Genomic DNA, 16,055 nt, shown 5'->3' with positions numbered 1-16,055 from the left:
CTACTCAGGACTGATTTTTCTTTTCCCTGAGCTACTAAATCTGAGTTTGTACCTCCTTTAGAAAATACATCCTGTTCTACCTCATTTTACATTTCAATCTTATCCCTTTTAATACATTACAAATTTCTTCATGGTAGGAACTACATCTTTTTATATCCCTACAGAACTTAGCACAATGCCTGACACATAGTTGAAACTCAATATTCATTGAGAGAATAAATAAGGTAAAAATGTACAACTGACTTACAGTTGACTTTATACTGCTAGGCACATTGCATAGGGAAATGAACAAAAATAATATGTGTGCTCGAAAGTAAGAGGACACTTCTTTCCTCCCAAATTATCACTCAGTCAATTTATGTGCACGTTCTTGTAAAGTCTCTCACTTACAGGACATGTTGTTACATTATTTTGAACAAAGTACTCTCTGGAGAAGACACATTAACATAAAATAGTGTCTACCACTGGAATTTTTGTTTGTTAAAATAGTACCAGACTTGGATCCTTCAAAAGAGGGGTCAATTACATGGATTTAATAATAATGCATGGGACATAACCATCCAAAGGCAAATATTAGCTACTGCTATAAATAGGCCTTTAAAGAACCCCTTTAAAAGCTACACTGCACAAGACTATGCTGTTTAGATAACAAATACAAACTTGTGGTACAAAGTAAAACACAACCACCATAATATTATGTTACAGTTTGGATTCAATGGCATTATGAGTACTCTTTCTCAAATCATAAGGCAGAAGTGGAAATATAGGTTTTTGAAAACTGTGTCAAATGACTGAAAAAGTAGCATCAAGGGATACCAAAGGCCTACAAGAAGAGAATGAATAAAATAATTACGTGAAATATTAAAGTGGAAAACAGCAATATTCCTAAATTTATATATTTTATGTGACACTTTTTAAAGACATAGAATTAATTTAAATATTGTAAGTATTGTAAGTAGCAACTTAACCATTTCTTCTTTATCTAAAAAAATATATATCCATAAAGCAAATGTGTTTCTTTGGGTCGTTCCCATTTGGAAAATGAGGCATTCCTTTATATGTGCACATTTGCCCTGGCGTATGATTATTATCCCTCCAAAATTTTAAAGTTAGAGCCATCCATCTTCTTTTTTCTACCCTCTTTGGGTAGAAAAATACTAGTTTTTCCAAAATACCACACCTTACACAACCTTATGAAAAACAAAGCAACATGTATAGACTAAACTTAGAACCTGACCATATACAGGGCCCACAATTGTTGGTCAATTTCAGAACTTGTTATTCCCAGAATAACATGCGCATGTGCAGCATATGGGAGCAGCACCGTGCAATGGCTTCTGCAGAGGTCTAGACGAGTTGACTCTTTTTGGTAAAAGAATTGCCACATGATAAATGATGACGGCTCCTTTGAAACGTCTCTCGAGTCTTCACTTTCCTCTTCCGCGACTCTCATTCTTGCCTCTCTAGCTCAGATTCCTGACACATAAAATCTGGGCAGACTACATGAGCCTCGGTACCACTGTTCATCTCTCCCCCATTCCAATCTATCCTTGAAATTACTGCCAGATTAATACCTGAAACACTTTCACCATATCAAGCCCTTGCTCAAAATATTCCGTGGCTTCTCTACTGGCTCCAGGATGAAGTTCAAATTCCTCAGTCTAATATTCAGAGTCCTCCACAGTTTGGCTCCAGCTGATCCTTCCAACCTTATCTACTATCAATTCCTTCTTCAGCTGAACTAGTCTCCTCACAGTCTCCCAAACTATCCTACCTTTGTTCAGATTGGTCCCTCATTTAGAATGCATTCCATCTCTTCTCAACCTATTCAAATTCTACCCATTTCCCAACACTCAGCTCAGATTCCATCTCTTTCTTGAAGCCTGGCCAGACCTCAGCAAGCTGAAGAGCTCTTTTTCCAAACTCTAAGGGCACTTTTGTTTGGATCAGTGGCTTCTAACCTTCTTGAGAATGAAGCCCTCTTTCTAACACCAAAATATTTCAGAACACGAATGACAGACTACTTTTGATCTGCTGATGGAGAAAGTGCATAATGACAAAAACCTGTGAATTTCCAGACATGAAAATGTATATTTTAATAAAGATAACAGAATGCCCCCATGTGAAAAAGAGTTAAACATATATGTGGCCTGTTAATTTCCTCATCCTACAGACACAGCTTTTTGCACAAAAGCATTTGCTGACCTCAATGCTAGCTCTACGACTCCTGGGGATCTCTAAGCCACACACGGAAAATTCCACCTTCATAATCCAACTGACATAGGACTTTGGAGTTTGGGCTCAATTTTCAAAGAGTCTTGTCTCTTCCAACCAAATTGTGAGTTCCTTAATGCAGCAGTACTTTGCATTTCTGCTAGATTCCGGAATAGGTCTTTGTACAAAATACAAATTAAAAAACCCAACATAACAAAAAACAAATGTTTCCTTCCTGGACACATTAAGTATTGTAGGTTCACTTTTTTTACCAATATTTTATTATAACATTTTTCATACATATAGACAAGTTAAGGGGCACCTGGGTGGCTCAGTCGGTTAAGCATCTGCCTTTGGCTCGGGTCATGGTCCCAGGGTCCTGGGATTGAGCCCTGGGATCAAGCTCCATGTTGGGCTCCCTGCTCATCAGGGAGTCTGCTTCTCCCTCTCCCTCTGCTCCTCCCCCTGCTCATGCTCTCTTGCTCGCTCACTCTCTCAAATAAATAAAATCTTAAAGAAAAAAAAAAGTATACACTGAATAGCCATAAACCAACCACCTAAATCTCACAATTAACATTACCATGTTTACTTTTCCCTATCTATTTCTTATAAAACCATCTTATTTTTCATGCATTTCAAAATAAGTTGCATAAACAATATATATTCAGCATTCACATCATTAACTAGAGTTCATGTTTGTTTCTGTTTCTTTCTATTAATTAAGATGCATATACAACTAAGTATACAAACCGTAAATGTGCCATTTAATGACTTTTAACAGATACCTACATGTAGATTCCAAAGTGGGATCTAACTATTTTTTAGCTTGTTCTAATAATGGAAGCATGGCATAATGGTATGGAAAGATTGCTCTAATATTAAGAATTAAGGTAGTAATATTCTCAATTTATAACATAGGCAATACTTAAGTAGAACTTTAGAATGGAAAAGGAATAACTTAAATAAAAGTTTATGTTTACTGAGCACCTCCTGTATGTTGAGCATTGTGTTAAGTACTTTACAAGCAATAGTTCCTGTGTTCCTCATGGCAAATTTATGAAATATTTATTATAATTGTCATATTTCAAAGATGAGGAAACTGCAGCTTAAAGGTGTTTAAAAACTAGCCTAAGGTCACATAGCTAGTTTCAATTTCTTTTTGATTACCATCTTTGATGAAACCTTTAAAAAGTGAAAAGTCAAACATTTTCTAACTCGGGCTTTATCATCCTTCATCATTGCTCTGATGGAAATCTGAACAATCAGCAAACAGAACAGCCATAGGAAAAGTCCCAGAATACCAGGGCACTGAATAAAAGTGTATCAGTGTATGTTGCAAATTAGCGGATGGTAAAATAAACTAGTGTATGAAGATTGGAAGCAGATGAGCTGGCTCGGACTCAGAACCTCAATCATATCAATCTGGAAAAATGGTTTACTTGCCTAAAATGTAATCAACCTACCAAATTTACATCTCAGATCATGCTTTTCCCCCATATTTTCCCATTCTTCACCAATCCGTCCAAATACCCAGACATAAGCCCTACCCTTATTGTGTATTAACTGAGCAAGTACTTAGTAGCCCAGGTACTCAGAGTACCTGTAACAGCCATTAGACAATGTGAAGGACCTCAGAGGAGGAGCAAATATCCTCTTCTTCCCATGGAGACACAGTAGCCAGTCCCAGCGGATTTTTAAAAATATAACATTTATAATTATTTAATAATAGCTGCTGCTTTTTGAGCATGTGGTAGAAGCTAGTGACTATGCTTAGCGTTTTTAATTTTTTTTAAAGACTTATTTATTTGAGAGACAGAAAGAGCACGAGCGGGAGGGACAGAGAGAGAGGAAGAGAGACTCTTCAAACAGACTCCCTGCTGACCGCTGAGCCCAGCCAGGGCTCCATCCCAGGACCCTGAGATCATGACCTGAGCCAGAACCAAGCGTCAGACACTCAACTGACTCCATCACCCAGGCACCGCGATGCTCAGGATTTTAAGTAGACATTGCCATAATACCATGATAAAACTGTAATCTCCATTTTATAATGGAGAAAGCAAGGTTTGGAGATCATTGATGATGATGATCACAGTAATAATAATAATCAATGACTATTAAGCACTTCCTAGGAGTCACATTGTGTTCTAAGTGCTTTACCAATTCATGTAACCATCCTTACAACCCTACAGGTAGGTACTATTATTATCTTCATTTTACAGGCCAGGAAGCAGAGCCACAGAGCACTTACGGGATTGTTCAGCATCACACTAGCTAACTGGTGTGTGGCAGAGCCCCTCTCAAGCCCCTGCGTTCCTGCCTCTCAAAACCCACACGTTAGGTACACTGTTAGTAAATCGCTAACCTGCAATTTTTTTAGCCAGGGTTAGTCTGACTGCAAAATCCATGTTCTCCCCAACATGCAATTCTGCTTTTCTATATTTTTAATATTATGCCTTCTCCACTTGCTTTAAGGCAAGAATAAGATGTAAATTTGTACTGAAATAATAACATATAAGTAAGTACATGATTTCAGACAAAAGGGTCCTCATAGCTTTTCAGCTGGAGCCTTTTCCCACCACCCACCGTCCCTTGAATACAGTTGCAGAGAACCACAGAAGTAGATTTCTGAAACACAGACCAATCATATCACTCTCCTGTTCGTGAGCCTCTGGGTTGTTCAGCTCCCACAGGATTGAATCCAAACTCCTGAGCCTCATACATAAGGCCCTTCATCATCTGCTTTGGGTCTTAGCCCCACTGCATATGCACTCTGCGCATGTCCCTCTCCAAACATCACACACACACACACACACACACACACACACACACACACAGAGTACCCCCAAGATTAAGGATGTCTTTGTTACAGCTCTACAGTCCATGCTCTTTCTTCCTTCCTGGCTTGGCACCCAGTGTTTTTCCACTTCTTTTTCAAGACTCAGTTTAAGTATTACCCGCATGCAGAAACCATCCTTGATCACCCCCGTCATAATTAGGTCCCCACCTCTCTGCATAATATAGCCCTTGTTATAAAGTACAGTGGTCATCTGATTGTAGGTCTGCAAATCACAGTAGAGTGTAAACTTCTCCTTGGCAAGTAGGATATCTGGTAAATTTCTAGACACAAATTAACAAATATTTCTTGAATGAATGAACAATGCAATGGTGAATATATGGTGTGATATATATTCTAATTTTGTAAATAAATATATACATACTTTTCACTACAGTATGTATATATCCTTGTTCTTGAACTTTTTCATCTTTTAGAACGTTCATCTCCCATCACAACTCTTTACCATCCTGTAAGGATACGAAACCTAGATGAACTAACTGCCTGATCTTTATATAATTCAGTCGTTTCCTGGACTGTGTAGAAGTTGCTTCATTATTGTTAAATACTATTAAGTCCAAGGAGCAGTGTCCATTAATAAATTAATTAGTTCAGGTCAAATGCAATTCAGTTACTATAGATCAAATTCAAAATCAGCAGCAACGTTGACCATGGATGTTCTCTGGACGGACGACCTATACAACTATTATATAAATTGATCTGTGAAATCATCATTTTCAAAGTTTGAAAAACAGGCTTTAGATACTCATTGAATCTGTTAGTGCCTTTAAATAAAATGAATGGTTCTCTTCTCTTGTAATCACTCGCCTGCATTATTTGCTTAGTCATACGGGGCATTCATTCAACAAATATTTGTTGACTGCTTTACCACTGCCAAGACTTCCACTAGATGCTGAAGACACAGTAGTGAGCAGGTCTATCCTTGCCTTTAAGGAGCCTAGAGACTCTACTAAGCAAAACAAAACACAAATATAAATAGATGTTGTACTTCCTTCACTGAATCATATGCTTAGACAGGGTAACATAAAATCTCTTCAGGCAGATCAATTATGTCAACAAGAACCGAGTTATTTGGCTACCGGGGAGTCCATGTTTTAGAGTGTAAAGAATGTGGGCTTTGAAATCAGCCTCACATGTCTTTGAATCTCTTCTCCAAAACAGTTACTATGCTGTTGAAACTCTTCAAAATGAGGTACATAAAAGTTAACTTTTTTTGTGGATAAAATAAGATATGCAGAGGGCATAAATGATGTGCTCGATAAATAGTAAGAACTTTGTCAATTCATTTCATATTCCTTGTTTTGTTAAAAAGTATTCTTTCCCCTCACAGTTCCCCTGAACAGTAATAGATGCAATGATAAAATAGGTAAGCATTTTAGATTTTGATTCATTTCATGTAAAAGAAATGTTGCCAATTTGCCTTAAAGAGAGTACATGAAACAGATCACCTTGGGATGTGTTTGGTAGAGTTCATCTACCTTTTTCGGTATAATGAGATATTGTAGGCATGAAGTGAAACTAAAAAATCTGCCAAACCAACAAATTACCATAAACATAATAACAACAACAAGCTTTTACTTATAAAAAGAGTTCTAAAACTTAACATAAATCCTTAGCATAAATCCTTCATTTTTAGCAGTCACTAAAGAGAGCAATGTGTCCGATAAATTTTTTGACTACCCAAAGTAAAAATGGAAAATTTGTAATTATGTATTTTTTTCCTATTATATTGTATATTTGGAGCCAGAAACGGAAAATGAGTCACTGTTGGACTTTACTCCAAGTAAGCAAAGTGGGCACACAGAGACACATACCACCTCATCCATATACACAGCTCACTCCCGGGCACCCTTGGCCATCATAACAAATTAGGAATTACTTAAGGCAAGGAATCCATGAGTGAAGGATTAAGAATTAGCCAAATACTAGCACTCACTAAAGTTTCACACATCTCCCTGGAGGGAACCAGAAATTTTCCCCAGAAGACAGGATGTTCTAAGAGAGAGAGATTTCTGATCCTACCAAACTTCTGGCCCAGTTAGTGGAGAGAGGTCATAGAAATGTGATCCTCTGAACTATTAGGTATTGGGAGTTAGGTGAATACTGTTTACAGAGAGTCATTAGTTTATCAAGAAGCCTGGCTCTCTAGAAACCGAGCCTAATTTCAGACAATAAGCACTGCAGTGCCTATTCTTACTACGAAGGCTATTTATAAATAAGCCACATAGTATATCTGCCAACCTGCAAGGCCCTACAGTACAAGCCACCCCTTTATCCTCTGACTTCACCTCTTACACCCCCGTTCATTTCCCTCCAGATGCACTGCCCGAATAGTTCCTCGCTGCTCCTAGAACAAGGCACGCGTGCTCCCAAATCCTGGCTTTGATAGCTGCTGTTTCTGTGGAGCCCCCAACAAATGCCACTTAAGCGGCTTCTTTGAGTTTTGCTTGGCTAACATAACCTGGTTCTCTAAGTCAAGAGAAATGTGACCGAATTTATCACCCACTTAAACATATTTTCTGAGATAGAAAATTGTTACCCTGAGCAGTAGCCAAACTATAACCGCTTTTTAAATTTCACAGCAATACTACTCCAATCCAAATGTGCATATAATAATGACTATTATAATGAAAAGCAGAGAGGACTTCCCATCTCCGTTTGATCCCAGGGAAGCCTAACATAGAGAGAGACGGCTGATGGAATTATAATTAGGTCTAAAGCTTTGAAAGCTAGTAAGAGACAACCCCCTATAACTTAACCTATGGATGCAATATGCCATGCACGCATGACACCAGGAAGAAATCTCAGACGCTCACGCACTCGAGAACTCAAAGACCAGAGTCGAACTGCCCTGGGGACGTGTCCTCGTAATGAAGTCATTTTGTCATCAAAGCCTCCACCATCGGTCCTTGCACAGCTCTACTGTTTGCTAGGGAATGGGGTTCTCCAGTTACGAAGGCATCCGTGTGGCAGTGAAGGCACCAGTGTTTAGTAAGAAGGTATCAGAGACGACACTGGCAGGTGATGAGAATCACATATTCTCTCCAAAGACTAATACGGTGATTTTAAAACCCAGGCTTTGGACGCAGACAGAACTTGAGTCAAATACGAGGTCAGATATTAGTGGTACCATTTACAAACTTGGCATTGAAGTTTCAAAGACTCAGTTTTCTTGTGTGTAAAAACAACAATAGAACAATAGAGGTGCCTATTTTCTAGGCATGGTATAGGAGTGAATAGATACAGAGCACTTGGGAAGTTCCAAGTGAGCCCCAGGCTTTACTTATCCTCACAGCAAGCCTAAGGGAAGTTCTGCTATTATCCTCATTTTACAGATGAGGAGACTGAGACTAACGGAAGCTAACACTGCTAGTAAATAGTGGAGCTCGGATTCAGACCCAGCCTCTTTTTTTTTTTTTTATGATTAAGTACATATTTTTTATTTTTTTATAATTTTTTTTATTATATTATGTTAGTTACCATACAGTACATCCCTGGTTTTTGATGCAAAGTTCGATGATTCATAAGTTGCATATAACACCCAGTGCACCATGCAATCTGTGCCCTCCTTACTACCCATCATCAGCCTATCCCACTCCCCCACCCCCTTCCCCTCTGAAGCCCTCAGTTTGTTTCTCAGAGTCAGACCCAGCCTCTTAACCATTATGCTGGTAGGTCAGGAATTTTCTGAAGATTAATGAAACAAATCATGGAGAATGGTGAGCATAATGACCAACAATAAGTTATTTATAAACATTAGTCATTATTATTATTAATTAGTAACAGGCATATGAAAACTATTCTCATACACAATATAGGCAAATATAAAATCCGAAAAATGTTTTGTTCATCCTTTCATGGCTTTTGCTTAAGAACAATTTATAAGAGACCAATTATGTGGCTACAGGCAAACTTTAAAAATGTCAGTTAGAAATCCTTTTACTCACAATGTCCCCTAATCTTCCAGAAAGTAAATCATGTGCAGAATGTAAACAATAATAAAATTAGATTACCATGTTTCTATTGACAACAGAATATTTGACCACAAATATACAAATATAGCCTTGAAAATGCAGCCTCAAACCATAATTTTATACACATTCACTCCAGTTTACATATTTCTTGTAAATAAGATTTCTTAAAAAATACTCCAGTTGGGTATAACTGTACTTTACTAAATTCACATTACAGTGAGAAAAACAAATTCAGATAATTTGTTAGTGTTCTAAGCTTTGTAGAAATGATAAAATAACTTTAAAATAGCTTCTGATAATATAAATTTGTAAAATTGAATTAACCTATCATCCTAAAATATGCAATACAAAATTAAATAAATTTTAAAACGCAGAAAATTTAGCCACCTAATTCAAGATTGTATCTCTTATCATCTTGGAAATCTGATATACTAATTCAAAATTACTATTTGAATTACCATCAGAATTCCTGAAACCGTATTTGTAGTGAGGATTCCAAATGCATCTGGTTTTATGTCACTTAAAGGCAAATTCATCTGCTTTAAGACAAGTTTAAGCTTCTTTTTTTGAGTTTGGATCTAAATTTACAATAGAGAAAAAACTCAGCATTAGACCTCTTAGTTCCACTTGCTCACACCTCTTTTTCGCCCTTCTCCACTCTCCTCCCCAGACCACCAAAAATAAACACTCAAACTAGCAATATATGAACTGACCAATCTTAGGCTCCCATAGACATAAGACAACCAGAAAAAAACAAAGATGGAAAGAATCAGTGCTTTTCAAACAAGGCCTTAATTAGGTACGTAAATAAAAGTCCTTTTACTGCTAGGGCCCTGAGTCCTTCCGAAGGAAAGCTTCCCAACTACTTCTCACGCTTACACAACACAGACATCAACACACAGACCAAATAGAGGCTTGAACATAAATCCACACATTAGAAATCCTCTCAGATCCAGTGCTTTAATATGCGTGTAGGGGGGCATCACCAGCAAGAAGGGTAGGTCTTAAAAATTACGCTTTAACAATCTAATAAGAAATTTCTACTCCATTCTGTCTTGGAAGACTAACTGCCTTCCCTCAAAATAGGCAAAACAGTTAAAAGAAAGTCACAACTGGTGTTTTCATAACTATCCATTAGTCTCTTCCAAATCAAGCCTTAAGTGTTTAATAGTAACTAAAATATTTATTAATTCGTTTGGAAACATATCACTTCTAACAGCGCTTTTTTCAGCGCAACTCAAACATTCATTCATGCTACAATTTTGTATTTTTACCTATCTATGCTTTCTATCACAAAGATTTACAAAGCGTGCGAAACCAACAGTTAACTACAGTAACGATTCACACAGAGGTTGGAATAGAATATAAATTACGAATAGTTGAAACTTTTGAAATATGAAACATTCAAACGACTATTCTAACTGAAGAACATTTCATCTAGGAAATAAAAAGCACAGTATTGGAGGCTGTGGCTCAGTGTCTTTCTGTCTTTATCCCTTAGATGAACCATGAAAATAGGCACTAGCCTGTGAGGACAGAACCTACAAGCATTGCGTCTTATGATAATTTGGCAGCAGACTTAAGAAGAAACTTAATATTCTCTGCCTCTCCATTCCATTCCCTTCTTGTTTGTTCTTCAGATGAAGTTATGGTTTTTGATACAGGAGATTTTCATGTTTTCTTAGCCTCATTATAGGGACAAGTGGTGGCAGGAAGTAAAAAAAAATGGCTCAGAGAGAGAGAGAGAGAGGACAACCTATATAAACTCGGGCAAAGCCAACAACTGTGTAAATAAATGGGAGTTTTGTTGACCTCGTTAAGGAGGCTGGTTTCAACGACGCTGAAGTGGAGTCACAGAAATACAAATCATGGCCTCTATAGCTAGAGATACTTGTCAGGAAGTTAGGGGAGATGATGGCTATTTCGAACGCGCTCTTAAATTTAAATGAATTTCTTGTTTTGCATTCTTCTAATTCATTGGTAAACAGTGCTAGTCTCGAAATCAATAAGATGTTCAAAGAAGTGCGAGGAAAATCTATAAGGATTCTATCCCAGGGCAGCTTGCCAGACGCTATGAGTTCACTAATTTTAAGCTTCACTCCTCTAGTGGTGACGGAGGGCAATGAAACAGACGCATTACGGAACACGTAAGCAGCATGATGAATTGATTCATAACTTAATAATAACCCAGAACTTTCTGATATAGTTTGCATCTAAACAGGCATGTAACAGTGCTCATGAAGGAAGTTTGGATCCATATTTCCAAACTATATACTAAAATAAAACTGGACATCCCCAGCGGATTGACCAAAATTCCCTTTATTCTTTGGATAATTATATATTGATATCTTCTTCTGACTTCCCTAACTACCCTAACCCTTGCAAAGTATACCCAGGAATGATGCCTCCAAACAAAGTGAGAAGAGGAACTGCATTTGTCTGAAATAGGTCTGAAAAATTCATTTCCAAGACCTAAGATAATTTTTTTTGATAAGTAGGAATTTCTAACTATTTGCTAGATTGACTGGCTCAGCAGATTCCACAATTATCTAAAATACTGTATTATTTTGAACTATGTTATGCAAAAATTGTATAACATATATGTTCTTGAATATGGACCTGATATCAAGCCATTAAATGTAAACTGTTAGAAATAATCTAACCACTCCACATGTCCTTAAAAATCAAGCCACACATCATTCACACGAAGCCTTCCTAGGGGGAGAGTCCCCAACACATAGTCTGTTTCAATAGTATATGGTTCTTATTTTCTAGGAGACAATTTGCCAGGAAATGATGACAAAATGAAAGCGCCTTACCGCCATTTCATTTCTTTGTACATAAATTGACTATCATTATTTCAAAATTACTCCTACCCTATGTATTATGGTTCCATGCAAAATGTATGCTTAGTGCAAACATGATTTAACATGGTCTTCTTTATTTTTAAGTTCCTTTATGATTGTCTTCTTCGGATTTCTCAGTGAGGAGAAGGACTACTTAAGGTTTGCACCCATGGCCCCCTGTGACCCTCCTGTCAGCAGCTACCTGCATGAGGACACTGGCGTGGGGCCCACCTACACAGGGCTGCAGCCATGCTTCCATCCGAAGCCAAATTCCAAAGGAGAGGATAAAGGACTGCTTGATTCTTTTTTCATTGGCTCTATAAAAGCTAAATACCAGATTGGCTTTCCTAAAAATCATTCCAACTTCTTTTTGATCACCTCTCAAAATGGAGAGAGTTTCAGATGAGAAGCCACCTTAACCGGAGTTGTTTTTTGTTTTTTTTGCTAGATCAGCAAAGTTTCTACTTTCGACGGTGACCATTTTTCACAAACACTGGTAATGAATGTATTCACCCAAAGAGTAAAATATAGACTATTTACACATTAAAAATAATCACTGTCAATATAAAAATTAAGACACCTAATATCAGAAACAACTTACTTTGTATTTTTTCTATTATCGGAAATTTCATAACATTACTAGTTTCAAAAGGCCTCACCAATACACATTGGAATACTGTACCAAACAATTATATGGCATTTAGTTTTGTTTATTTTTAAGAACTGTGATAAAAGATCACCATGGTGATTGGGAAATGATGGTTAAGGGTTTTGTTTATGGATAGAATTCTAACATGGATAATTCACTGAACTTCTAGTGAAACTTATGCTCTAAGTTCATTAAGGTCTGAGGCTTAGTAAGGAATAAGCAAAAATATGAAGAAATTTTTCAATAAGCTAAATTAGAAATAAAAACAATATAATATGTAACATATCTTTCCATATGTTGAAGTTCTAAAATTATACATAGTACCTATATAAATGTCCATAACAGCTAACGATACATAGGGATAGCCTTGCTTACGTGTTTAGATTTAGGAATATATGGACTAAAATAGATATCTGCATAAAATTTACATATTCATATGTACCATTATACAAAATAACTGTAACAGTACTATGTTTAATGTGTACCATTTAATCTTTAAGAAAGTAAATAAATTTCATGTATCTCCCAAATAAGGTTATATATTTGTAAACAAGTTTTGTGGGTTTTTTTTTTTTTAACTTATTTACATTTTAATGGTCATAGCCACAAGAACATCAGGCACACAAGGTACTTAGAAACAATCCAGTCCAATGTTACATTTAAGTATATTTTGTTATATTTAGTAACAAAAGGGAAAGTAAAATAAAGGAAATATTTCCAAATTTTCATTGCTTATAGAGTAAAACAACGCAAATTGCTACTGTGCTATGGAGAATGATCAGCAAGGCGCTAAGAAACACTCAAAGGTTAGAAACGCTATGCACACATGCGTACAGTATGTATAGATGCATACATACGCATTTGTGCCAAAGAAAACCAGTCTGTGTTATAATAATTTAGTCCTGTGCAGCTCCTGAGGATGAATATTGATTCACAAGTCAAATTACCTGAAGGGGAACTAGAACGGTAGCTTCATGGGTTTGACAACTGAAATCATAACCACCTAATAACACAGCATATACCGACGAAGAAACAAGGTGCAAAGTAAACAGGGAGAAGGCAGACACTCACCTTCAGTGCCATTGGGAGTCATGGAATTACTATTTCTATGAGAGTTATCGAGTTTGGGGCCACTGGGGGACTCACTACTACCACTCAGACGGCTATGCGGGCTGGTTAGATCCTGCATTTCCATAGACCTAAAGACAAGAAGCCTTCCGTGTGACAGATGTACCAAATTCATAACACTACTATTTAATGTGCTAACGACTTGACACCTTTGAAACACATTCACACAAAAGTCCCATTGTATCTATTTTCTTAGACTCCAAATAGTTCATCTTACATTTTAACTTCAGTCATGCTTTCATAACATCTGGTGCTCAAAGGTGTCGTTTGCCTTCCCTATCCAACCAAACATTCACATGGCACTTTGAAAATCTTTTTTTTTCCTTGTACAGCTCATCAAACCACCATGAGACAATTGCATCTATTTTAATTTTCAAAGAAAAAAATGTAGTCATGCTTTCCTTTTTATATTGGAAAAAAAAGAGGCATTATTTTTGTAAAAGACAAATATGTCAATAGGGATAATAGGAAAAAACAATCACTTTTCTATGGACTCTGTTTCATCTAATAAATTAGCACTAGGTACTCCCTTATAATTTACCACCCAATTGTAATTTAATGGGTCTCCAAACCAAATAAAATACTTGAAGCCTATAGTGTAGTGACAGGGAAAGAGATAGTCCTGATGCATGTGTTTACTCTGGCAAACTGCTTAATTGTTCCTCTGTTTCCCTTGAAACAAATGCAGCATTAAAACATTATGATGCCGGCTCACTTGTTTGCTTTGTGGATTACATACAGCGTGCCCAATTGAAAAGGGATAAGGCCGACATACAGTGAGTCCCCGCGAGCATTAGCACTTGGAATACCTCAGCTGTCATTTACTCAGGCAAAGAACAATTCTACTTCAATGCTGCAATTTTGCATTTGTGCCATATAAAAACAGTTAAATTCTCCCCCCCACCAAACTTCTCAGACTCAGTAGCTACTTATTCTGTAGGATTATGGTATAGGAGCCACTCCTCATGTTCACAATTGCAGAACTAGCCATTTATATTTAATATTCTAATAGAGAGGAGGGGGGTTATTTAAAGCTACTCAAAACGCACCTAGATAGCCTTCTGTTTTCTGGCAGCCAATTAAAAAAAAGAAATATAAGGCCCATTCACTTTCTTTTAAACTTCTGTGTTTTTCTTTAAAAAACAAAAAAAGGAGGGGGTATAATGTTCCACTGAAGTGAAGACTGTTCCTGTCCCCCGACCCCCACAGGTCAATAAAAGCTAGTTATGTTGATGTAGAGGTTGCGCTTAAACTTACTGTAAATAGCTTTTAAAACAGCTTACGATGAACCATGTAACTTTTAAAAGTGAGTTTTTACTTCCCCAAATCTTCTAAAGCCAGACTAGAAATGGCTTACAGTCCAACTTTTCTCTCCTAATTCACATTACACATTCACAGTTTACCCAACACCAGAAACTATAGCCCATAATCATTTTCAAACCCAGGCTCCTATTCCCTTTCTACATACTTAAAATTTTTTACAAGCGCGCACACACACACAAATTGTTAAGTAATTTCCAACAGAGGCTGTGGCTATTAATAGAAATAATTAAGAAATACTAGACAAAAATAGATATGGGTCACAGAAAGGTAATCTCCAAAAATGTCAAATATCCTTACCTGCAACTTGAGGAAACAGCAACATCTGAACTGGTCTGAGATGTTTGCACCTGTGATCAGGGGTAAGAAATTAGAAGCTGTTGTTACTCTGCTTCAATGTCAGCTCTTAATTATACAGAGCACATGGCTGAGAACGACAATGCTCTCTTTTAACCAAAAGAGAAAAAGGAGGATACTGCAGCAGTGAAAGGCATATTGTCTTTAAGTTGAGGTCTCCACTGTTGTTTCCTCCTGCAGGTCTACCCTCCTCCTCCCCTTGTCAGGGGGGAAGGCAGCCAAATGACGGGATAGTGATTCATCACTGGCCTATGACAGCTGCAAACGGGATTACCCCTCCCCCAATCAACATGCAAAGCAGCCTTGCCCAGGCAGCTTGGAAAAGGTGCTTGGAAAAAAACGGCTATTAGCAAAATGAGTGTGTTTCACAGCAGTGCAAGAATTAATCCTCCAGCATCCTCAGAAGATCTTTCATCCTCTGCTATCACCGGCTGAAATAGAGTTCCCGCCCACTCCTTTGACTCCTGACAGTTTCTTATCCTTATCATGATGGTTTTTGCCTATATTTACTATTTGCCACTTAACATTTACTGAAACAGCTTCTGGGCAGCTTTTGGGCCGTGCTGGGCTGACCAAAAAAAGGGCAAAGCAAGTTTTCAGACCCCAAAATCACATCATTACCCGATGTGCTTACTTACTCATGCAAATTTAAAATTCGGTGAATACTTATTTGCCATTGCCTACTATAACAGAAAAAGGCAGTTAGCTTTCCG

At 37.3% G+C, this 16,055-nt stretch overlaps 1 protein-coding gene across 14 annotated transcripts in view; it reads right to left on the bottom strand.

Annotated features, from left to right (window-relative positions):
• Positions 1-16,055, bottom strand: part of EYA1 (EYA transcriptional coactivator and phosphatase 1) — a 349,658-nt gene that overhangs the window by 147,552 nt on the left and 186,051 nt on the right. For 9 of the 14 annotated variants that reach the window (XM_087864819.1, XM_087864823.1, XM_087864821.1 and 6 more), the window contains 2 exons: positions 15,286-15,335; positions 13,609-13,736 (listed from right to left, as the gene is read on the bottom strand). The exons of 1 other annotated variant lie outside the window; for it this stretch is intronic. In XM_087864819.1, the coding sequence (XP_087720945.1) occupies positions 13,609-13,736; positions 15,286-15,335 (178 nt within the window). The remainder of the gene's footprint in view (positions 1-13,608; positions 13,737-15,285; positions 15,336-16,055) is intronic. 4 more of the 14 variants (XM_087864826.1, XM_087864825.1, XM_087864827.1 and 1 more) reach the window with 1 other exon arrangement.

The sequence above is a fragment of the Ursus americanus genome, chromosome 9 (assembly GCF_024610735.1).
Source record: "Ursus americanus isolate L20-20 chromosome 9, mUrsAme1.1.p, whole genome shotgun sequence".
NCBI lineage: Eukaryota > Metazoa > Chordata > Mammalia > Carnivora > Ursidae > Ursus > Ursus americanus.
The sequence above is the reverse complement of the archived record's forward strand: the minus strand, read 5'-3'. Positions and strand labels throughout refer to the sequence as shown.